The sequence below is a fragment of the Amyelois transitella genome, chromosome 22, assembly GCF_032362555.1.
Source record: "Amyelois transitella isolate CPQ chromosome 22, ilAmyTran1.1, whole genome shotgun sequence".
Lineage (NCBI taxonomy): Eukaryota > Metazoa > Arthropoda > Insecta > Lepidoptera > Pyralidae > Amyelois > Amyelois transitella.
Window position 1 is genome coordinate 6,899,076 of NC_083525.1, and position 25,040 is coordinate 6,924,115.

The following is a 25,040-nucleotide window of genomic DNA, read 5'->3' on the forward strand; positions in this document are numbered from 1 at the left end:
CTTCTTTATTAAAAAATTATCATTAAAAATATAAATCAGCAATAAGACATATAATAATGGGAAACTAGAGCATTTTAAGAACAATGCAGGATTGTCTTATACGTATTTCGTATTTAATGACCGAAAGAACTTGGCGCGAAAATGCATTTTTTGTATGTAGGTATGTTTGTAAACCGAAAACTTTCGAACCGTTGGCCTGATTTTGATGAAATCTAAAATTTATGTAGGTTCTGTCAATAGAATTTTTAAGATCGTAGGGCATCAAAATCGGTCATGTAGTTTTTGAGATATTCACAATTTTGTATAAGTTTTCGCTAGTTCGATGCGAACGACTTAGTTAACCGAGTATAGCGAGTCCATCAATCAAGTTGGGGCAAAAAAAATAATTGCAGCAAGAGTATCATATATTTTGAATATATATTCACATAAAACAATATAAAACTAAACTTATAGGTCGTATATTTTCGCATAATATGTACGTATTTCAAAACTCGCAGACGCCAGGTATATACTTTTCTATAAGTCCTTCGTAGTAGGGCCACAGGGCTTCGATGTCAGGGACCTGCTCGCTCTTCGTGTACAAATCGTATTTGCTGAGAACAAAAAGGATCTTGGTTGAACACTGAAGAATCTCTTTAAACCGAGGATGCAGAAAACCGGTCAAAGTATGCGGAAAAAGGAAGGCGCAACTGGTAACACCCGAAGATAGATACTTCTAGAAATGTGTTGTTTTTAGAAATAATGCTATCTATGTAGAAAAATGCCATATTTATTGAATAAGATAAAATAAAAAAAATGAAAACATTCAACATTTTGTGCATACATACATATAATCACGTTTATATCCCTTGCGGGGTAGACAGAGCCAACAGTCTTGAAAAGACTGATAGGCCACGCTCAGCTATTTGGCTTTAAGTTAGAATTGACATTTTGTAATAACGATGTACAATGTAAAAAAAATGTACGCGACAACTCCGTAATTATTTTATTATACTGCAGAAGGTGCTAAAAAAAGGTTACAGTTTTCTTTACGCCACAGCGACTTTTATTTTTCTATTTTCAACAAATACATACTTGAATTCCAGCACCCAGTCCAGGATCTGCTTGTCCTTATCATTGGTGAGGTGCCGGTAGTCACCCCCCGCGTGCCACGGGTAGAACGAGTGGAATCTGAGGAAAAATCAGTTACAAAATAAAATTATTTCTACTACAACTTCAATATTATGTATGTATGTTTTTCTGTGCTACCAGACCAGCATGGAAATTAATATTAATAAATAACTTATTGTATAACAAAAAACTTAGAATAAAATAAGCGTCGTGTGGTTCCCGGCACCAATACAAAAAAATAATAGGACCACTCCATCTCTTTCCCATGGATCTCGTAAAAGGCGACTAAGGGATAGGCTTACAAACTTGGGATTCTTTTTAAGGCGATGGGCTAGCAACCTGTCACTATTTGAATCTCAATTCAATCATTAAGCCAAATAGCTGAACGTGGCCATTCAGTCTTCTCAAGACTGTTGGCTCTGTCTACCCCGCAAGGGACATAGACGTGACCATATGTATGTTAGAATAAAAGAATAAATCGCGACGCTAAGCCAAGGGCGACAGATGGATAACCTGATCATGTAGAGGCCCTTCTCCGGGATCTTGGAGTTGTTGTGCTTGAGAAACTGGTAGAGATACTCGTCGTGACTCCACGACATCAGCAGATTATCCAGGCCGCACCGGGGAGAGTACATGCCGTATTTTGTGCTGTGGAAAAGCATGCATCAAATGAAAATGATGGTGAATAAGAATTTTATAAGAATCACATTAGAATGATAGTCTAAATTAGGAAATGTTACTATTTTAGCTTCATTTTATTGGGGATTGATTAAGTTAGCGGAATTTGTTCTCTCTCTTTCACTCTCTTATCAATGCTCTCAACTAAGTGCACCCTTCGACCTTCAATCATGTGGTTAGTTCATCGAAGACCCCACCATACTGCTTCCCGGTCCGCTTTCTTACATTTATCTTTATTTCCATCTTGACCGGTCTATGTCCCTTGCGGGGTAGGCAGAGTCAATAATCTTAAACGTTCGGTCACGGCCACTTTCAGCTGTATGGTGAAATTACCATAATTAACATAAACAAAACCATTTGGGTTTATTTTATTCATAGTTAATGTGAAGTGACGGACTATTCCTGAGGGTAAAATTGAAAACACGCATATAAGACAGAAAGTGTAAAACTGCATTTCTTTTTACTTGTTTAATTGCAAACATACCTAGCTATAAGAGAAACAGACCATTAAACATACATATAAGGTAAAGTGTCCACCACGTAAGTTGCACCAAATTCTACTCTATGGACATTGCGTAAATTTATACTGTGCAGCCAAGAAATGTCAAATTCTAGGATCAACTGTTACGCCGGATGCTGTATTCTCAACCACAGGAATCAGAATGAGATATTTTACTGTGACCAATGATGCAAATTCTTACTTGTATTTAGGGTTGTAAGTATCAGGGTTGTCTTTGAAGCTGTCAGGGCCGTACACGATGGAGTCAGCCCACTTGCAGCCCACGGGGAAGGTGTCTCCCACCACGCACCACTGCGGCTCATCGTAAAAGGCCATCACCTGAATGGAAGCAGGATATAATAACAAAACTTCTCTCCCAAATTCAAATTTTCAAAACTTTTATTAATTATTATGGGACAATTCAATATCACAATATCTTTTGGTATCACAACATTGGTGGACATCAAATAAATCAATCCCGTAAGGATTGTAAAAGTCAATCGATTAAAGTTAATATAACCTTGTGATTCTTCTTTAAGGCGATGGGTTAGCAACCTCTCATATTTCATTCTCAATTTCATTATCAAGCTATACAACTGAAGGTAGCCTTACAGTCTTTTTAAGACTGTTGGCTCTGTCTATAAAGATGTAAAGACGTTATTATATGGACGTATGTAACAAAGCTATATAAAATTAAATCGTCGAATGCAAACTCCTAGAAGAAAGTATCTTGATCAAATCAGGGACGTTGTGGTCAAAGTTTGTGTCAAGATTACCCACTCTAAACCGGCGAGAGTACGTGAAAAGATGATTGAATGTGGATGAAACACAAGTTAGCAGAGATCATGGCTATTTGAAAGACATAGACGCTGCCTACTCTTCTTTCTGGTGAAGAAGCACGCATGTAATAGGTATGTGTATTTTAAAAATTTTGATAAAGTTTTTAAATGCGGCCTACCAACTGTCAACGGTTTGTCAAACGCCCTGCGAACGTAACTCGTACCAAAGAAAGAAAAAAGTGTGGGTTACACAGGAAAAATTTTTTTGTTATTTTTTTCTGAAAATTTTATGCTAATACCGCCGCCTTGGTGAACTTTTTAGGTGAAATAAGGATCTAAGGATTGATAGTATTCTGGTTACCGGCAAAAAATACAATCAATACAGAGCTTTGAAGAGCAATAACAAACGTAAGGTAGGTAACCTTTCCATATTCCTACGTTTATGTAATTGTTGAATTATTTTATGCAATGTTTACTATTTAATAAAGATAAAAACCGACATTAATGGCGTAATTTGTAATCATCATTTTAGGGGTTCCGAAATACAAAAAAAAACGATTCTGCGATCCGCACTATATGCACAGACTGTACAATTTGTAAATTAATGTGTACATTATATTTTATTCTTTCATAGTTATACATAGCGTAGTAAAGATTTACACCAGTCTTCAAAACAGTATCAAATCATTTCAGTTTGAAACAGACCTTATTTTTTTTTAATGCAGCAGAATATCTTTTGACGGAACCAGAATATCCAGATGCGATTCTAGCTTGGCCAGTTTAAAGATTGTTACAATAAAACAGTGGAGCTGTTTTTATAAACAGTAGTTAAATGCGTAATATTTAGCTACTTACGAATAAATTCAATACATGTGTCTGTTTGTAATAAGTATTATAATTACCACATGTGAATGGTTTTAATTTTTGTGTGAGTGTTTGGGTCACGGTAGTTATTTTTTCAAAATGGCTGAATCCTTATTGTCCTGACTGTATGTATAATCAGATGTTGATTTTTTTATCTCAAGATGCGTATAGATAATAACCTTAATCCTAAATAGCCGAGCAGGAATCGCATGGCAAAAAGACATTTACAAATTTTTATTTGCGAATGGGAGGTATCAAACCTATGGCAAGATGGTCAGGCAGGGTTATCAGAAGGGGCAATTGTTTGCGGTTTTTAGATAAGTGTTATTATGGTGATTTTCCATGTGGCTACATAAACTTGCGATAATTTGCTATTTTCAACTTGTTTGACCTTAATAAAAAGCAATACTTTGTGTTGCAAGAAGGGACCTTAATATGTCATGACAATTTCTCCGTATTCTGGTTATTTGAAGGGACTTCTTATTGACTGTTTCCACCATAGATAATATTTCAAACCAGCTCTTATCATAATGACAAATATATTTATCCAACACTAAGAATTGATTTCCCGCTAATAGGACACAAAGAAAATCAAGAACTCTAACAAAGGGGCGTCTCGGAGTTTGTGACTCAACAAAGGTATAACAACCACATCAGGAGGCCAATTAGGCCAACAAGAAGGTGAGTTAGTAATTTCTTATGGGTGCGGAATAGCACATAAATCATAAGCCATCATTGTTCTAGAAACTAAGTAACCTTAAATACATAAGCGTACCTTCCCCAAGTCATGAATAAGTCCAGTGAGATGGAACCAGTCGTCGTCGGGGTGGTCCTGGCGGATCCTCTCGGCGGTCTGGAAGGCGTGCACGATGTTGGGCAGGTCGGTGTCGGGGTCTGACTCGTCCACCAGGTCGTTCAGCTTGATCAGGGCGTCTTTGATCGTTGATTTGAAATGGTTGAATTTTAACCATTTCTCTCGCTTCTCTGTTGGGATTTAATTGAATTTAGAATGTACTTAAGTCTCATTTGTCGTACTTTTTTACCTTTTTCGTTTTGTTACCATTATGCGCCCATGGGAAAAGCGAGCAAATAATGCAAATGGATTGGACGGTGACGTGCTGGGTGGTAGTGAAACCAAACTGCTGCCTTGTTATAAGGTGCAGTACTGACTTTCATTAGGTTTTGCATTTATTTATTGGCTATAAACTTTGTTATCTGAGCCCAATGGGCAGATATACCTGCGTATTGCTAAGGGGCGAATTTCGTTATCTTAGACAGATGTAGTGACCGACAAGAGTTAGCTCTTAAATTTGAGATGATAATGAGTCAGATGTAGTAATTAGTGATGAAATGTATATTCGAATTCGCCAATGTCGGTTGTAGATTTCCGCATTGGTATTCGCGAATGTTCAAGAGGATATTCGTGACAACACTAGTAGTAATAATTATACCTTACTATTACCAGTGAAGGTCGCCTAAACGCGAATGAATGGACCTTCAGTGAAAAAGATAACGTCGCCTGCACGTGCTGTACCAAACAGCAGCCAATCTCACTAAAATACAATGTTACAATACTCATCTGTTCTCGAAATAGGTAGGTATGGTAGGTATATAATTGGAGTCAAAATAAATCAATTAAACAGTAGGCATCTGTTTTCATCAAAGAACCTGTTGTGAATTGATTAAATTAATGTCCAAACCTCGTGGTGGTGGTCACGTGCCCTTGGGAAATTATAATTATCTAAGAAATGCAATGCTGGGAAAATTAAAACTGTTTATTTATCTAGTGGGACCTCACTTCACAGAGCTGGGAATCCCCGAATGAACTCTTAGCCGTTTGATTTTAGTCAGAGTCTGTCGTCAGATTACCTCTATAATAGAAAGACTCTAGCTGGACTATGGCGTATAAGCACATTTTCCTCCTGACATCAGTCCCTTTGGCACCATCTCGTCTCTGGATTGACGCTATGACCATGATCTTGGATTGGGTAAGTCAGGCGACTCCAGTCTGACCTTCGGAACTTCTGCAGCCATATTAACCCTAAGCCATATTAGATCCATATCTCCCATTTAGCTGTAGAATGTGCGACTTTCTTACGATATTTTTTTATAATTAAGCATCGGCTGATATTCCAACCAAATGCAAAAAAAATACAACTAAGACTTTATAACTAAGTTTACTTTTTTTTTGTGTCTTCGTCGTCTCGCTTCGTATTCGGAAGTTTTCAAATCAAGGTCTATAGTGTTTATGAGCACGGTCTCGTGACTTCAATTTCTTCATTGGTGCATCCACGTGGAAACAAATTGAATGGTGGTTATTTTTAGCAAACCACTGGAAGTGCCAATTGGCTAGAATTTGTTTGAAGTGGTTCTTTGGCTTTATTTCTGATACAAAAGATTTTCTTTAGGCATCTACGTAAAAATTGTCGTCATCTTGGTCGGTATTCAAAGAACGTATTGGCAGTCGAGGTTATCTCACCATGAAGTGAATAGGAGTGAAAGGACATCCGTGGGAAAGAGATGGAGTGTCTTGTTATTTTTTATATCGGTATCGGGAATCACACGGCACTTGTTGGTTGTTTTTAAAATTACCCTAAATCTGAAGAGAAATTGATAGGGAAGACCATGAATAATGTTATCCAGAATAAGGAAACGGTAAATTTTTAAGTTTTAAATAAAATAAAATATATATTTTTAAATAAAGCATGGTACATTTTAAAAAAATTTACATACATACGGTACATTTTAATCGAAAGTGAAAAGTCGATCCGCAAGTGGAAAGATGTAGTCTATGCCTACCTCTCCGGGAAAAAGGCGTGATTTTCTGTATGTATGTACATTTTGGACATAGGTAGATACATTTAAGTTCGCAAAACGTTTTAGCCTCCCTAAAAACTAATCGTTGTTTAACAAACTACAAACATAAATATTTAATACGAAACGATTACTATACCAAAACACTTTATGCAGTCTTGAAATTACACCATTAAAATTCAGAAGACCAATGAATAACTAGTAAAATAAAATCAAATAACTGGTTTAACTCACGGTTGACAAGATCCACAGTGACATTGGTATGCATGAGGTAGTAAGTCCTGCGCACACGCTCCTTGATGGGGTCGCTATCGTCCACGGAGTAGTCCCTGAAGGCATCAATTGGTTTGTCGTTGAACGTCGGCTCTGGACGCAGAAGCTGCGAGGGGTCTATCATGGAGACGGGGTTTTTCTGTTTGAGCAGATTTAGTTATTATATTTTGTTTTATTTAGTAAATTAACTAGAGTTAGGATAATACATTTGGGATTCCTAATGTAGGCGATGGGCTAGAAAACTGTCACTATTTGTATCTCAATTTCATCATCAATTCAGTCTTTTCAAGATTTTTGGTTAGGTCTACCCCGCAAAGGGATAAAGACGTGATAATATGTCTTATGTTAACTGTATAGAATACATTTGTAAAATTGCTTTGCTGTCGGGGTTTTCCCGAACATTAAAATATATCTCTGTGCCAACCGTAGTTTTAAAATGTATCCCTAACAAAACACAAATATTTTTAAGTAGGTAAGTAAACTATTCGTAAAATCTCACTTTTGTTATTAGTAGTCGAAAAGTAAAAATGAATACATTTATTTTTTCAGTTTTGTGATCCATTGCTTAATTAGTAGGTATTACCTTTTCAGCATTAAGTCTGCCTTTTGTACTTACAAATCGTTTTAGCAACGAAGTTTCACAATTAAAAAATAAAAGAAGATTAAAACTTATAATACAATAAACAATACTCACCACTTCAGTAGCCATTTCGCAATCCTCTCTGAACCGACAACAACATTGCAAGTAGTGCTATGCTAATTTATATAAAGCTGCCATCTCGGATATAATGCCTTAATTCAGATAACGATATGATGAGTACCTACTTAGCGATTAAGTTTGTTTTTATCTGAGATGAAACCATCACAGATTCGGAATGATTTGTACAAGTCAATAATTTCGGTACCCATGTAGCGACATCCAACCTTCGACATAACATTCCTGTTGCAGTTCCCCGGTATCACGCTTAGACCCCAACCGAAGATATGTAAATATCATTTTTTTTTTATTCATTATCATGGGACATTTCAACATCACTTAATAATTGTCATATCTTTAGGTCTCACAACATTGGTTTACGTCAAATAAATTACTTAAAACTAAATTTACTGCCGCTTCCAAAGCGTCAGTGCAGAAGAAGCGGTAACACACTGCACTGCAACATTTTCTTCTACTTGTAGAAATAACGAAATGTGATTGGTTATTCAAAACTCATGTCATCTCGTCTCCTCGCATCTCCGCTTTCCCTCGGACCTTAGCCTTGCGGAAGATCTTCCCTTTGGTAGCTGTTGAGCCCGCTATTCAGCTTTGATGCCTCTACTCCATAAATGCCTCTTGCATAAAATGACTTAGTTATGCGTTTTTGGTGAGCTCATTAGATAATATGCTAAGCTTCTTTTGCACTGTTCTCATAAGCCGGAAGTTTGTCACGATAGTAGCACACTCCCTGGGTATATACCAAAGGTTGACTGAAAGAGATTGCATTAGCGATAAGTCCGCCTTTGTACCATCTCTATCTGTTTTGTGTTGTTTTGTATGTTTTACTCTTATGGTGCAATAAAGAGTTTGATCTATCTATCTATAATACCGGATCAACTTATGACCTAACCTAAGAATGGGAAGAAAAGGTCACATAATTTAACTAAATAAACTGGTTTCAATACAATACAACGTATAGTGCACAATTTGTTGCACGTTCGTAGGTCGTCTGATATATTTGACCTTATTAGTATGAGGAAAATTTAACCTGATTAGATAATAATTACACATCATGAATTTGCAGATTTCCCAACACTGTTTTGCACTTTTTATCCCAAAATCTAAGAACGGCGTTTGTTCAACGTCCATTCTGTAATTTTTATTACTCTATGGCAGTGATTATCCGACATCGGAAGTGAGAGGTCTTGTCTAACAAAGATTTGATAGACCACCCTTAGTCATTAAGTGGGTCCTCCGATTAAAGATTACAGTTGGACTTTCGAATTTGATATGAAATGAATGACTCTTTGTGGCGATTCTGAAAATCGTCACTAAACATCAAATCCACAGAGGAACCTTGAAGGTTAATAAGCAAATCTATACTACTATTATAAAGCTGAAGAGTTTGTTTGTTTTAACGCGCTAATCTCAGGAACTACTAGTTCGAATTGAAAAATTATTTTTGTGTTGAATAGACCATTAATCGAGGAAGGCTCCAACATCAGGCTGCAACTATAAGGAGCAAAGAAATAATGGAATATGTGAAAAAAACGAGGAAATTTATTTATCCTTGAGGGCTTCAATGATGCCCAAAATAACTATTCCACGCGGACGAAGTCGCGGGCACAGCTAGTTAAAGATCATTTAAATTAGGACTATTTAATTATTAAGTAATATTTTAAAGTTACATCCATTTTCTCGACGCTTTACCACCGTTATATTTTCACTTATATTTTTCCAATTCAAACATTAGATTTCGATGTATTAACGAAAATAAAAAGTGGACTAGTAAGAACGTTGTATAAAACCATGAGCGTACAAGGGAGTCCTAAAACGGAAAAAATATATGGAAATACCTCAACATCGGATTACCATTTGGCTTATTGTGATGACATATTTATCAATTCGATAATTTATCAATATCTAATACTCATTTGTTGGGAGGACAAGATGAAATATTCCATACTTGTGGATCAGTCAAAAGAACCGCTGCTATTTCATCTCGGCGTTGGTAAATCCGACTTAAGCTAGTAAAGTCGTCTTATCTTATCTTTATTACGTCTTATATTGCTGATGTTAGATGCATCTTGGGGGACTGTCAATGATAAGATGTTTGCTAAATGAAATTTGTAGTAACAATATTAAGTTAAAATAATAACTTCATTAACTTAGGTCACATCCTTCTGGTGTTAATTCCAACTCCTTTTTGGAGACGAGTCTCGAGTCTGGCTCTGACCATGATCATGGGTTGGGTTAGTCAAGTTTTTAGTCAGTCAACCTAATTTATATTGGATCATACTTATTAAGAAAATATGAAGTTAGTTAAAACTGAGGTAAAACATTATAAAATAAAAACAAACTGTATAAAATTTCACAATATTTAATTACAAATATATACAAGTAAGTTTATCATATAAATTGGTTCTAATCAACAACGTTAATGGCGGCTTTCTATCATGGGCCGAGTAAAAGGGAGGGTTCCGTACACGGACATAGACCCAGCTGACACGTTATGTATAGGTACTAAGCGAGTCATTTTTTTGCTAATGTGAATTTATGATTACAAACGCTTAATTTTATTTTGCCAATTCATATAAAAAACGATATTAAAAAATAAAAAAAATTGCATTTTGAAATGAAATTATTTGAACTGTTGAGCCAATCAGAGCGCGCTATTTGAACCGTTGTACTACTATTATAAGAGCGAGATAGCAGGAGACATTTTGTTTTTGGATTTTAAGCTTAATGCACTTACAATAAGGTTGTTGTTTTATTGATTTATTATTCGATTTGATTCGGCGATAGGATGCGCTATTCTGCGCCGTCGAATAATGCCGAGGCGACTTTCATAAGTGGTAAGAAAGAAAGAACGAAAAATCTTTATTCAGCGGAAAAGGTGACGTTACAATGTCATTGTTCATAAACATAAGTATTAGTACTAGTTGGTAGTACTGTTAATCTCTCTATTTTTTTTTCACGTTACGCTATAACAAATAAACCCTTACAGCTTTGATAGAAAGCCAACATAAACACTAATCTTAGAAAATAAACGCTTATCCATTATTACTATTTAAATAATAAATTCTTTATTTGAAGTAAAGAAACATTTAAGTGTTAAACATTTCCTTTCATTTCAAAATCTGTCTTCCTTTTGCCAAATGTTACAGCAGAAATATTATCTTATATAAAAGAAATATTTTATTTAGTTATTAACAATAAAAAAAGACTTTTCAATACTTTATGTATTTTCTTATCAGAACGTAACATTGTTGCACTGTTGTCACAGAATATTATTGAGTTCTAATTGTACCTACATTGTTTCAGAATTGCCACAAAAAAATTACACGTTTCATGTCTTTTCTACATTTCATTACACTTGTAATAAATAAAATAATCTTTATTGGTTTAAATCACAATTTATTTATTCAGAGGAACGTGGCCTTCGAGTCTTTCCGAGACCGCTGGCTCTGTCTTCTCCATAAAGGAGAAATACATTTTTTTTTATTCGGTATTTTTTTTTTATCTATATTATATAATAAATACCACAGAATAAAATAGGAGCACGGAAAATCTGTCGAGACATCCACGGTTATGTTTTTTGTTTTGCTCGTCTGGTACCAACGGACGCTGGAACAAAATTCAGGATTGTTAACGGCCTTTTTATAAGTCTCGATAGATGTCGTAAAGGCGGCTAAGGGGAATTAATCCTGACGGAACGAAGAAGCTATGAGACGAATAGATAAATCTTATATCAATATAATTTGGACATATAAGAAAAAATGAGAGTGAAATGTCCTAATATTTGAAGTAATTTAAAACTAGCTATTAGTAATTTAAAACTAGATATTGGCGCTAAATTCGCGCATTCGAAGCTGCGGGTTAAAGGTTGTTCGTACATAAATATCACATCTCTCAACTAACCTAATCAACCTTGCTCTGCTCAGACTCAGAGTCCTGTTCGCTGTCGCTCGACCACTCCCCCTCGCTGTACTCCCTCTCCTTCTTCTTCGGCTTCTCTTCTTCATCAGACGATGAGGAGTCTTGCTTCATGCTGAACTGGGTCTCCTCAGTGTCCTGGTGGAATTATATAAAATCAGTAGGTAGAACATCTGCTTGTAGCAGGCGTTAGTCTCGGTTAGATCCTCACCACTCTGAAGACGAGCCCAGGGTGCGCCTGGATTGGGTGAGTCAGGTACACTACACGCTTTTAATTATGACGTGTAACGGGAGAGCCATAGTTATTCGCGCGATAAAAACAGCCGTGTGGTTCCCGGCACCAGTACAAAAAAGAATAGGACCACTCCATCTCTTTCCCATGGATGTCGTAAGGGGGACTAAGGGATAGGCTTACAAACTTGGGATTCCTTTTTGGGCGATGGGCTAGCAACCTGTCACTATTTGAATCTCAATTCTATCATTAAGCCAAATAGCTGAGCGTGGCCTATCAGTATTTTCAAGACTGTTGGCTCTGTCTACCCCACAAGGGATATAGACGTGACCATATGTTTGTATGTATGTAAAAACAGCTTCGCGCGTACAAAGCTACGGTGGGAGGAATCGTGTCTTCAAAGCTGTAGTAATAATAATAAGCTTTAAACAAAATAACGTACCACTTCAAGCTACTTGCTGGGCGAGGCTGTTCCCAGTTCCTTCAGTGTGGTGGTGATGTCTATGTTCAATAGGTGGTCTTCTTCCTTTTGTGTCAGTCATTCAAGCTAAGTCAGTCAAGCTAAGCTAATTTCGTGGGTCAATGTCTTTAAAGTAGGCTCTAAGCAAGCCGTAGTCTTATAAGCTATTACCAAGGGTCGCGGGTCCAAAGTCTCAAGAAGTCTCCCAAAATAACATAGGTACCAGTTCAAGTTGCTTGGTCAGCGAGGTGGTACGAAGTTCCTTCAGCGTGGTGGTGAGGTCTATGTTCAGGGGTAGTCTTCTTCCCCTTGATGAGTCAGTCAGTCAACGGCCTCTTTAAGCTAGTAAGATGGATTCAAAAGTCGTATCCTTCCAAAATAACCAACCTGCACCAAGATCCTCGTACTCTTGTTGAGTCAATCAGTCAACGGTCTCTAAACTGGTGACTTGAGTCTAAAGCTGCGGACTTCAAAAATAGGTTCTAATGTCGTGATTAACTCGTAACTTACAAAAGCTCTTTCCTTGTCACGACTCTTGTATCCTCAGTCAGTCACGGCCATTCTAAGTCCTGAATGGTCCTAAAGACCTAGTGTTTCAAAACCACCTACCAGCTCAAGTTGCTTGGTGGGCGAGGCTGTTCGCAGCTCCTTCAGCGTGGTGGTGAGGTCAATGTTCAGGGGGTGGTCCTCTTCCTCCTGTTCGACGTCGCGACGTCTCCTCTTCTTCGTCTTGTGCTTTTTGTCCTTCTTCTTTCTCTTCTTTTTACTGTTGAATCAATATTATTGTCAGAATAAAGTCTCTTCAAACTGCTTTTTGGGCAGTTTGGAGGACTCTTGATGGAAGTTTCAAGACACTGTAGATAATATTCATTAAAATATAACATAATATAATAATATATAAATAAGCTGGGTGATATTGAACATCATATAGTTTGTGATCGACATATCCGTTATGTCGATCACAAACTATCAACATGAATAATTAAAAAAATATTTACCCATCAATGTCAGATTCTTCTTCCTCGGACGTACTGAAAAGAAAAAAAATAAATGTTAATTAGATAAAGTTTTAAAGATTACATCCTTAACGATCATTGATTATTAAATTTTTATGATTAATCATTGACCCCACATAAAGTTATCTGTCAGACCCAATGGTTGACTGGTAGATTGTGCTATACATTTGTATTTAGTGCAATGAAGTTTAAATAAATAAATAAAAAGTGGTTTTCAGTCTCTGCAAGACTGTTGGCTCTGTATACCCCGCAAGGGATATAGACGTGACTATATGTTTGTATATATAATAGTGCCGTCTAATTTTATAGGACACGCAAAAAAAGCTATGTATAAAATAAAACCTACTTGTACTTTCTCCGTTTGCTTTTTCTGTGAGACTTATCTGCACCTTCTTCGTAATCTGAAAAAAAAAAAAGGAAAAATGTCGTTGTTTTGAAATATTCAAATACTAATTCATTTTAGTTGTACACTTAGAGAGTAAAATCAAAAGACTAGCTAGAGTAAGCGACTAATACTTCAAGAGTTTTTTCATCTTCTCTTATATCAGTGGTCGATTTGTTTGGGCGAAGTGCCGGCAGCCTTTTGGTGAGAGTGTCCGTATTGAAGAGCGTTTCGTTCTGCTTTTTTGGAAAGGGATTCTGGGTTCTTTGTAAGGGACGCTAGTCTCAAGGGTGTTATGTGCTTAGGTAGTTTATGTTTATAGCTTTTTGACAAACATATTAGATACAAGTTTATTTATTTTATTTAAATTTAAATTACGTGAAAAAGTGTGGTTATCGGGACGAATAGAAAAGACAATAGGACCATTCTAGCTCTTTCCCATAGATGTCGTAAAAGGCGATTAAGGGATAGGCTTTTGAATGCTTGGAATTCTTCTTTTAGGCGATGCGCTAACAACTTGTCACTATTTGAATTTCAATTCTATCATTAAGCCAAACACATGAATGTGGCCAGATGTTTGGCTTATTGATAGAAATGAGATTCAAATAGTGACAGGTTGCTAGCCTATGGCCTAAAAGAATCCCGGGTTTATAAGTCTATCCCTTAGCCGCCTTGTACGACATCCATGGGAACGAGACGGAGTGGTCCTAATCTTTTTTATTGGTGCCAGGAACCACACGACACAATATAGTTTTCCAGTATCTTTATAGAATTTTTTTTAACACTGTTCTCACCGTATCTCTCCCGACGTCGTCTCTTGTCGCGGCGCCGTCTCTTCTCCTCTTCGTCGGCTTTTTTCTTACGAATAGATTCTAATGTGTCCACCTGTGTGAAATAAATTAAATTATTAATTTACAAGCGACCCGCCATGGATGCGCATGGGCATCGTTTATAGGTACTTACATATAAACCTTCCTCGGGAAACCCTCTTTTCAAAATTTCAAACAGGACCTAAATCCGTCCACACATTTTTAAGATTAGCTTTTACATACAGACAGACGACAGACAGTCGCTTTTTACGACATCCATGGGAAAGAGATGGAGTGGTCGTATTCTTTTTTTTTCTATTGGTGCCGGGAAAACACACGAAACATAACCCAGATTGTATCATTAAGCCAAGCAGCTGAACGTGGCCATTCAGTCTTTTCAACACCTGTCACTTTATATGAATCTCAAAGCTATCATTAAGCCAAACAGCTGAACATGGCCATTCAGTCTTTTCAACACTGTTCAGCTCTGTCTACCCCGCAAGGGATACAGACGTGACCGTATGTATGTATGTATGTATTAAGTATAGTATTTTCAAACAATGTACAAACATTTTACAATAAATACAATCTCATTATTTTCAAACTAACAAAACTATGGCAACCGTTGCTATGGCGTATAATATACGAAGAAGGTTGCCCACAGTGCCATATAAATACATATGATCTCACCATGGCGCTGGCGAGGGAGTTGGCGGGAAATTATATTTGTGATTTAATGGCATCCTCAATGCTTTTTACCTACGCTGCCTTTTTTATTTGGGATATTCGTCTTTCAGTTTGGTTGACTGGAGGAAATACCAATTGGAATAAAGAATTGTTTGATTTAATTTTTTTTAAATAAATACGTGTGGTTCCCGGCACCAATAGATAAAAGAATAGGACCACTCCATCTCTTTCCCATGGATGTCGTAAAAGGCGACTAAGGGATAGGCTTATAAACTTGGCATTTTTTTAGGCGATGGGCTAGCAACCTGTCACTAGTTGAATCTCAATTCTATCGTTAAGCCAAACAGCTGAACGTGGCCATTCAGTCTTTTCAACACTGTTCAGCTCTGTCCACCCCGCAAGGGATATAGACGTGACCGTATGTATGTATGTTGACTCGTGCCGTATAAATGATCTCACCATGGCGCTGGCGAGCGAGTTGGCTGGGATGGCGAGCGCGGCGCCGGGCTCCACCCCCACCCTCCTGAGGAACTCCGCCGCCCGCCGCCGCCGCTGCTGCTGCTTGGCGCGGTCGCTCTCCGTGTCGCCTGGAACCGGTATCATCTTTAGCATTCATGCAAAAATATTTATTAATACGAGTTCGCTATGTACGAATAGGTATACTAATTTAGCATTTTTTAACACATATACATATATGGAAATAAATAATAATAAATAAATATACATACATACATACATATGGTCACGTCTATATCCCTAGCGGGGTAGACAGAGCCAACAGTCTTGAAAAGACTGAATGGCCACGTTCAGTTATTTGGCTTAATGATAGAATTGAGATTCAAATAGTAACAGGTTGCTAGCCCATCGCCTAAAAGAGGAATCCCAAGTTTACAAGCCTATCCCTATAAATAAATATATACGGGACAAATTACACTGATTGAGTTAGCCTCGAAGTAAGTTCGAGACTTGTGTTAAGAGATACTAACTCAACGATACTATATTTTATAATAAATACTTAGATAGATAAACATCCAAGACCCACGCCAATCAGAAAAAGTTCTTTTCTCATCATGCCCTGGCCGGGATTCGAACCCGGGACCTCCGGTGTCACAGACAAGCGTACTACCGCTGAGCCACAGAGGCCGTAAGTAAGATATAAGCGTGATTATATGTATGTATATATAGACATATTACTACGTCTATATCTCTTGCGAGGTAAACAAAGCTAACAATCTTGAAAAAACCGGATGGCCACGTTTATCTGTATAGCTTTATAATAGAATTGAGATTCAAACAATGATAAATTGCTAGCCCATCACCTACAAAAAGAATCCCAGTTTATTAGCCTATCCCTTTGACGCATTTTACGACATTTATGGGATGATGGAGTGGTCTTATTCTATGGTGTCGGGAATCACACGGCACTAAAGAACAGCTTTTACACATGTGTTTTTATTTGTATAGGTAACGTGGATTTAAGTTATCAGCCTGTATATTGAACGCAATAACAATTTACTTTAAAATTAAAAAGATTTGCTCACCTTTAGAATCTGACAAATCACCAGTCAAGTCGACCAGATCATCAGAATTGTCATCCAAAGATATTATCTCATTTTCCAAGTCATCTCTGTTATTTTTATTATGTCTTTTTTCTCTCTCCCCTTTCTCCCTTTTCCTTTCTCTCCTCTCTTCTCTTTCCGCACTCCGCCTTTCCTTCCTAACTTCTCTACTCTCAGATTTAGATCTATACTCCCTCTTTCTGTCTTTATGTTTCCTCTTCTCCTTCTTTGGACACCTCTCTTTATTCTTAATCTCCACTTCTTTCTTCTCTTCTAGTACCACCTTCTCTACCTCAACCACTTTCTCCTTTTCTTCAGTCTGCTGTAATTTGACTTCAACAATAGGCACATGATTCTCAATTTTAGGTGTTTCTTCTACTCTATCTCCTTTTTTCTCCACTTCTTTTACTACAGGCGCTGGGTGTACAACTTTTGCGTCAATCGTTTTCACGATAGGCAGATCGTTATTAACAGCCCCTTCCATTTTGTAAACGACGACTGGGGGCATGTTTTGTACAGGGAAAGTGGGGGGCGCGGTACTTTTAGCCGGTTCCTTGTCTTCCTGTTTGTCTGTCTGCTTGTCCGGATCCTCGTCTGAGCTGGATTCGTAGGGCAAAGCTGGTTTGGGCAGTATCGGGTCTGGCCCTTTCATCTTTTTTATGGAGAAAGATAGCAGTGCTGAAATATGAAGATAAATTTTGGAATGTGATGTGTGTGGAAAATTAATTTATGACCTTTTAACAAGCGTACCCAATGATATTAAAAATATATATTCATTCATTCATTAATATTATCACGTCTATATTCCTGAAACTCTGAAAAGTAAGCACTACTGAAAGACTATAGGCCATGTTCACCTGTTAGGCTAAATTATTGAATTCAGAATCAAATAATGACAGGTTGCTCGGCCATCGCCTAAAAGAAGTATCCTAAGTTTATAAGCCTATCCCTTAGTCACTTTTTACGACATCCATAGGAAAAAGATGGAGTGGTCCTATTCTTATTTTACATTGGTGCCAGGAACCACACGGCACACAAAAATATATTTAAACTAATATATTTAAAAATATATTAAAACAAAAATACTCACCACCAGACCTCTTCGACTTCTCCCTCCCATTAGCGGTCACTCCCCTCTTCTCCTGCATCAACCGTTTATAATACGGGTGGTACACGTTATCGAGCTCTAAGAACGTGAACCTAGGGTCGTTTTTTGCCCGCACTATCTCCGCGAACTCATCCCCGTTCCTCGCTACGTACGCGGCCATTTTTTCTATGACCACTTTGATCTCTTCCGGCGGTATCGCGACTTGCTCTTTGCTGTCCGTTGAAGATGTTTCGTCGGTATCTATGAAAAGTAAATTACATTCATACATACATACATACATACATACATATGGTCACGTCTATATCCCTTGCGGGGTAGACAGAGCAAACAGTCTTGAAAGACTGAATGGCCACGTTCAGCTATTTGGCTTAATGATAGAATTGAGATTCAACTAGTGACAGGTTGCTGGCCCATGGCCTAAAAAAGAATGCCAAGTTTGTAAGCCTATCCCTTAGTCGCCTTTTACGACATCCATGGGAAAGAGATGGAGTGGTCCTATGCTTTTTTGTATTGATGCCGGGAACCACACGGCACGGCAAAAGTAAATTATAACATAACATTACATAAAATCACGCCTCATTCCCGGAGGGGTAAGCAGAGACGCCTCCACTTGCCACGATCTCTGCATACTTCCTTCGCTACATCCACATTCATAACTCATGCAAGCTCGGCGGTTTCGGGTACTCTTGACCTGACCCTTTACCAGGACGCCCTTAATTAAATTATAAATTATATTAAATGAATTACTAATATAATTTAATTAATTATAAATTATATTTGTGATTCAATGGCATCCTTTTTTATTTGGGATAATCCTCTTCTAGTTTGGTTGACTGGAAGAAATACCAATTGGAATATATCCGCCATTGTACACATTTTTTTTTCATTCCAAGAATTGTTTGATTTAATTTTTATGTGCAATAAAGAGTTTACAAGTAAAAATTAGTTTGGAAAATAATCTAAATAAGTCTAATCTAAATAATCTAAGTAATCAAAATCATCAGTTTCAAGTGCGTATCTCAGATTTTAGTCTCAGAAGTTAGTCTGACATTGTTCTTCCATCGTAGAAATTGAAAGCTTTACAAATTGGATTAAATTATAACTATAATAATCCCATTATTAATAACAATATTAACAATATTATATATATATTACACTCACCAGAATCATCAGTTTCAGAGTCCGTATTATAATTCTTCATGAGACTCAAACCGGTTGACTCCACCTTTGTTGGTGGTTTGATATTGTTCTCTTGTCTTAAAACCTGCAACGCTTTACATTGAGCGAGGTAAGCGGCGTATTGTTCCTGTTGAGACGGAACGGCCGGTGGGGGCTCCGTCTGAGGCACTGAAACATGATATTGTGAATAAGTTAGGGTTATATAGTCACGTCTGTATCCCTTGTGGGGTAGACAGAGCCAAGAGTCTGGAAAAGACTGAGTGGTTTTGTGATAGATTTTGAGATACAAATAGTGACAGGTTTGCTTGTCTATTGCCTAAAAAAAGAGTGCCAAGTTTATAAGCCTATCCCTTAATCGCCTTTTACAACATCCATGGGAAAGTGATGGAGTGGTCCTACTCATCTTTGTATTGGTGCTGGGAATAACACAGCATAATAAGAAGGCAGGCATCACACCTAACCTGGTGGAAGATCTTCCCTTTGGTCGAGCCAAATCATCGCTCCCGCTACAGACGCGTGACTTTTTGTATATTAGGTATTGAAATTGAAATCGAAATCGAACTCGAAACCGAAACCGGAACCGAAACCGAAACCAAAACAGAAACCGGAACCGGAACCGAAACCGGAACCGAAACCAAAACAGAAACCGGAACCGAAACCGAAACCGGAACCGAAACCGAAACCGAAACCGAAACCGAAACCGAAACCGAAATCTCATAAGATCAGCAACTGACCGCTATCCGCCCTGGCGTACATGACGGGCGGGCGGGCGATCATGGCGGCGCGGCGCGGCGGCAGCGGCTGCGTGCCCGGCGGCGCCTCCTCGCCCGGCGCCCGCTCGGGGCTGTACACCGAGTCCAGGCCGCCCTCGCCGCGCATCTTGGAGATCAGCATCGTGTAGTCGCAGTCCGCGGACGGCTTGTAGTGGATGCTGGGGATTGATGGCGCCTGAAATGTGTTTATTTATATACATTATCTATACTAATATTATGTATAAAGCTGAAGAGCCTGTTTGTTTGTTTGAACGCGCTAATCTCAGGAACTACTGGTTAGAATTGAAAAATTTTTTTTGCGTCGAATATGTAGACCATTTATCGAGGAAGGCTTTGGGCTATATAACATCACGCTGACAACATGTATAAAGTATAATTTTATATCTCTCGTCAGTCCACAGCTAATTATGAAAAAATTGTTACTCTCATGAAACGTCACTGTTATGAAAAAGTCAGATACAGTTGTTAAAACACTTACGGATTCGATAATAGTGGACGCCAAGCTGGGATGTAAATACTCGTCGGGCTCAGGCGGTTTTTCTGTAACAAATAATATTTATACTATTAGCTTTTCCAACCAAGGCACCATATACAGTTATTTTAATTATAATTTATCACCGCACACCATCTGTCAAAAGAGTTTGACGGCCTCTGTGGCTCAGCGGTAGTACGCTTGTCTGTGACACCGGAGGTCCCGGGTTTGATGATGATGAGAACATGATGAGAAAAGAACTTTTTCTGATTGGCCTGGGTCTTGGATGTTTATCTATATAAGTATTCATTATAAAATATAGTATCGTTGAGTTAGTATCTCGTAACACAAATTTCGAACTTACTTCGAGGCTAACACAATCAGTGTAATTTTGTCCCATTATATAAAGATTAACTTTAACTAGATTTACAAGTTAAAAGAGGTTGTGGGTTTAGTTAAAGACACGATATCCAGCAAGTAGCCGCCAAAGGACAGTCAGCTACTTAACTAAGTGAACGCTGACAGTCAAAAGGTGAAGAGCCGAGGTGCGAGCGCGCTTGTTTATAGGGCTCCCGGGCTGTGAAGAGGGAGGGGAGACCGAAGCGGCACGACGTCACATCGAATTAAATAACGAAATTACAGATCTTGATCAAATTAAGGACGTCCTGGTAAAGGGTCAGGTCAAAAGTACCCGAAACCGCCGAGCTTGTATGAAGAGAGTTATGAATGTGGATGAAGCGAAGGAAGTATGCAGAGATCGTGGCAAGTGGAAAGAGGTAGTCTCTGCCTACCCCTCCGGGAAAGAGGCGTGATTTTATGTATGTATGTATGTATTACAGATCTAAAAATATGGTAGTTAAAAGAGTTCTTACCCTCCACTTGTTCAGGTATCTTCTCTGGCCACTTGCCAGCTTTCACCAGCGCTGTCAGCGCGGTATAATACGGATGTAGAACGGAGTCCCGGTTCAGGAACTTGAACTGCGGGTTGTCCGTCTGTTTGGTCTTGATGAGGATCTCCATCTGAGCGCCCTGGGACGCGATGAACTTGGCCGTCTTCTCTATTATGGCGTTCTGTTTTTCTGATGTTGGCTGTGGAGTGAGTTAAACGTAATTAGTTGATAATTAAAAGCATATAGTTAATCCATAGTTAATCAGTTTCTTCTGACCTGACATCTAGGTCTAACCTTTATTTATAGTTAAAAAATTATAATCTTATCTTGTAAAATCTTTTATGGTAAAACTTGCCCAAAGAGATGACATGACAGACAAACCGAAGACAACTCACCATAACAATGTCCGTAGAAAAGAGAGCTTTATACGTTGGTGTTGGAACAAACGGCTCGTCGGGCTCCACCGGCGGCGGCTGCTGCGGCGCCTGTGGCGTGTCGTAGTTGAAGCCCACCTGTCCGTAGCCCGCCGCGTGTAGACGCTTCAGCTCCTCTTCTGCAGGATGGAATAAGAGAATTTAGAGAGCTTTGCCTACTCTTGTGGCAGCATTTATACTCCACGAAACACAAAAACAAAATCACGCGACGCTATCAGTCAAAAACAGCGAAGAGTCTTAATCGCGCTAGCAAAGATTTCATGGATTGGAGCATATTATATACAAACTCCAACACAAAATCGGACAATTCTTATACGGACAACTCCCAGTCTGGTCTTCACTGGGAGTGTGGGACTCCTGACACCTAGTAGCCAATTCAAACATGGAAATATTGCAATCCAAAATGTTAAGAATGATAGTGGATGCACCATGATATGTTGAAATATACAAGGATCGACTTCAGCTTCGCCCATATATACTTGCAACTCATTTTATGGACAACAACATATTCCCATTCGCAGGTTTAAAAGGAGAGTACCAACAAATCTTCTCTGACCTTTAGAGGAAGAGATGTCACTGTCATGGGCTCACAGAAAATCCGCATAAGTAACAAATTTTGCAAAATGTCCGTACTCATAGATTGCAATAGAAATGGAGAGATAAAATCATATTTATTCTGCCTTCATACAAATGAAAAATTTATAATAAACTAAATTTATAACAAGATGGCATTATGATTAACCTTTGTACATTTCCTCTTCATCTTCATCTGTATGTAAAGCCCTGTACCTCTCCTCGTCACACAGCTGTTCCACATCGAGCTCTGCTCGTGTGAGCTCGATGCGCCAGTCATAGCCACCTGAGGGCGCCTCCAGTGCCGACAGGTCGTGAAGGGCACCCCGTGCGTCATACCTGTTTAGATAATAAGTCTTTTAACACAACTATATTGGCAGTTTCATCAATAAAATTATTCCTTAAAAATCTATTTTATAATTTCACTTATATTCATTTCAATATTCAAAGGACACTTAAAGAGTATGTAAGAGACAAGCTAATAGCCTCATCACCGTTAATTTATAGATCCACTATTTGTTGGAAACTGTTTATAAAAGTTACTTGTTTATTATGAAATGTATATTACAATTTCATTAACATTTGCCAGAGTTGTCTGGCTAAAAAACATAATTTATTCAAAGATTAGATAAGTTTAAAAACATAAAAATTTAAATATGTCTTTAATTAACAATCACATTTAACTCCATTGCTATTTTAATGTCAAGGTTCTTTGCATCTAAAAGCATTTATTGATTTGAATAAAATATTTTCAATATTTCTATGATTTTTCGGGTATTCAACCTTGAAATTGAAATAGAATCGTGATTGTTAGTATGATCACTGAGTATACTCAATATTCAAGATTACCGTTCCAAGTAATACATACCACCGAAGATTATCACCGTATCAATAACCGGTGTTCAAGCCGTCCTCAGCCGTGGATCCTCCAGTCAGCCACTCCATAAACATTCCTCTGCGAAAATCTTAATATCTTCCAAAATTTAGTATTTTCTGACCATTTACATAAGGTTTATAACTTTTAGCGCCACAAGTAGCAATCTTATAGTAAAAAACAGTTCGAACCTGTCGATTTTCAACGTTTCATCCCCCATCCACGGAATGAGGTGCTTTCCTTGGTCAATGTGCAGCGCTTTTTCGTCGTCCCGAAACAATTTGCAGGAGTAGCCGAACACGAAAAGGTCTTCTTTCTTCTCTTTAAATTCACTTTTGCGCAATATACCAGATTCACTGTGACTACCAGTCCACTTCAACGACATTTTAGCTAGTTAAGTTGTTTGCAATGATGAAAAAATTAATAATATTTTAATTCAACAATATCTAGCAAAGCATCTGTATCTCCATCTGTCTGTCGTCTGCTGTAGGCTAAGGATGGCGAACTGATATCGATTAATCAAAGAATCGATTTTCAAGCTCAAATAAATCAATATTTTAAATTGTCATTCGATGCCATGTGGTTGCCGGCACCAATATTAAAAAAGAATAAGACCACTCCATCTTGTTCCAATGGATGTCTTAAAAGGCTTATAAACTTGGGATTCTTCTTACAAGCGATAGACTAGCAATCTGTCTCTATTTTAATCTCAATTCTTTCATTATGCCTAATAGCTGAACGTGGCCTGTCTGTCTTCAAGACTGCTGGCTCTGTCTACCTCGCAAGGGATATAAACGTGATTTTATAAATGAATGAATAAAATGATACCTTCAACAGGTGACCCTCGCGCGGGTAGCTTTCTTGCGCAGCATATTGCTATTGCAATACAGCGCGGGAATGCTGCCTGCGCGATGGGAACCCTTCCTAGGGGCCAAAATTAAAAAAATTTTTTTTTTTTGATTGTAGTTTAGAATATCTTTTTTTATTATTGAATAATTAATACATACATACATAAAATCACGCCTTTTTCCCGGAGGGGTAGGCAGAGACTACCTCTTTCCACTTGCCACGATCTCTGCATACTTCCTTCGCTTCATCCACATTCATAACCCTTTACCAGGACGTCCTTAATTTGATCAAGATACGTTATTAAATAATTAATATTAGTTTTTATTATTTAACTAGTTAGGTATATTTATTATTAGTACAGTTCAGAAATTGTAATATTCTTATAAAAATAGATTATTATTAACGAATTAATTACCTAAATTGAAAAACTGATTTTACTAGAAAGCGATCAGTTATTATGTAATCTACCTTATTTCTCAGATTTATATTAACTTTATAAATGCAAATCAAAATTCAAATTTAATAATGCAAAAATATTTTTTAGAAATTGATCTTGTAAACGTCGACATTTTTGTAAATCGATACATTGGTATACGATTCAAATCGATATAATTCGAAAAAATCGACATCCCTATCGCATGCTATTTCTATTTTTTGACTTTGACATTGACAGCATTTGTTTTTTAATTATCTCAGACTAAGGTATTCTTAATTAGTAGTTTTCGTAATTCTTTGAGAAACAGAAAAACATTGTATTTTCCCAAAACCTCTTGAAGGCATTTTGAGCGTTTTTTAAGGAAAGATTTTAACATATAACCTACTACAAACATGTACAGAGCATAAGGCCCGTGTGGCAGTGTGGCTGCAGATGGGCGGCGGCGATCCAACATTTTCTAATAAGGCACTATTTACACGTACAATAATTAATTATCTGTCGATCAGCCAACTAGAAGCTGTCGACGCAACAACCTTTAGATAACAACCTGTGCTTGCAATGTTCCGTCCTCAATATGCATCATTGTATTAAGCAGCTTTGCTCGATGGGTTGCAGCCGTAGTCTGCTGCGCCGATATCTGTAATTTGTTTCGTCGAC

At 37.8% G+C, this 25,040-nt stretch overlaps 2 protein-coding genes and 1 long non-coding RNA gene across 4 annotated transcripts; 1 reads left to right on the top strand and 2 right to left on the bottom strand.

Annotated features, from left to right (window-relative positions):
- Positions 1-386: 386 nt before the first annotated feature.
- On the bottom strand, positions 387-7,857 carry LOC106130012 (inositol oxygenase). Its single transcript, XM_060950550.1, has 7 exons — positions 7,712-7,857; positions 6,979-7,156; positions 4,706-4,914; positions 2,490-2,626; positions 1,624-1,758; positions 1,075-1,170; positions 387-593 (listed from the first exon to the last, which is right to left on the bottom strand). The coding sequence occupies exons 1-7, from the start codon at positions 7,724-7,726 to the stop codon at positions 485-487; spliced, it is 879 nt and encodes a 292-aa protein (XP_060806533.1). The 5' UTR covers positions 7,727-7,857; the 3' UTR covers positions 387-484.
- Positions 3,907-22,308, top strand: LOC132903162 (uncharacterized). The gene is made up of 3 exons (XR_009657323.1): positions 3,907-4,055; positions 4,509-4,611; positions 22,173-22,308. It is a non-coding gene; the product is annotated as an uncharacterized LOC132903162 (long non-coding RNA).
- On the bottom strand, positions 10,079-23,589 carry LOC106130016 (protein suppressor of white apricot). 2 transcript variants are annotated; one of them, XM_060950548.1, is made up of 16 exons: positions 23,290-23,589; positions 22,394-22,563; positions 21,613-21,770; positions 21,200-21,416; positions 20,334-20,395; positions 19,817-20,030; positions 19,065-19,250; positions 17,886-18,143; positions 16,778-17,473; positions 15,696-15,823; positions 14,535-14,625; positions 13,705-13,759; positions 13,341-13,373; positions 12,952-13,108; positions 11,636-11,788; positions 10,079-11,341 (listed from the first exon to the last, which is right to left on the bottom strand). In XM_060950548.1, the coding sequence occupies exons 1-15, from the start codon at positions 23,481-23,483 to the stop codon at positions 11,636-11,638; spliced, it is 2,772 nt and encodes a 923-aa protein (XP_060806531.1). In that variant the 5' UTR covers positions 23,484-23,589; the 3' UTR covers positions 10,079-11,341. The 2 variants fall into 2 exon arrangements, with proteins under 2 accessions (XP_060806531.1, XP_060806532.1); XM_060950549.1 differs by having other exon boundaries at positions 23,093-23,432.
- Between the last annotated feature and the right edge of the window lie 1,451 nt (positions 23,590-25,040).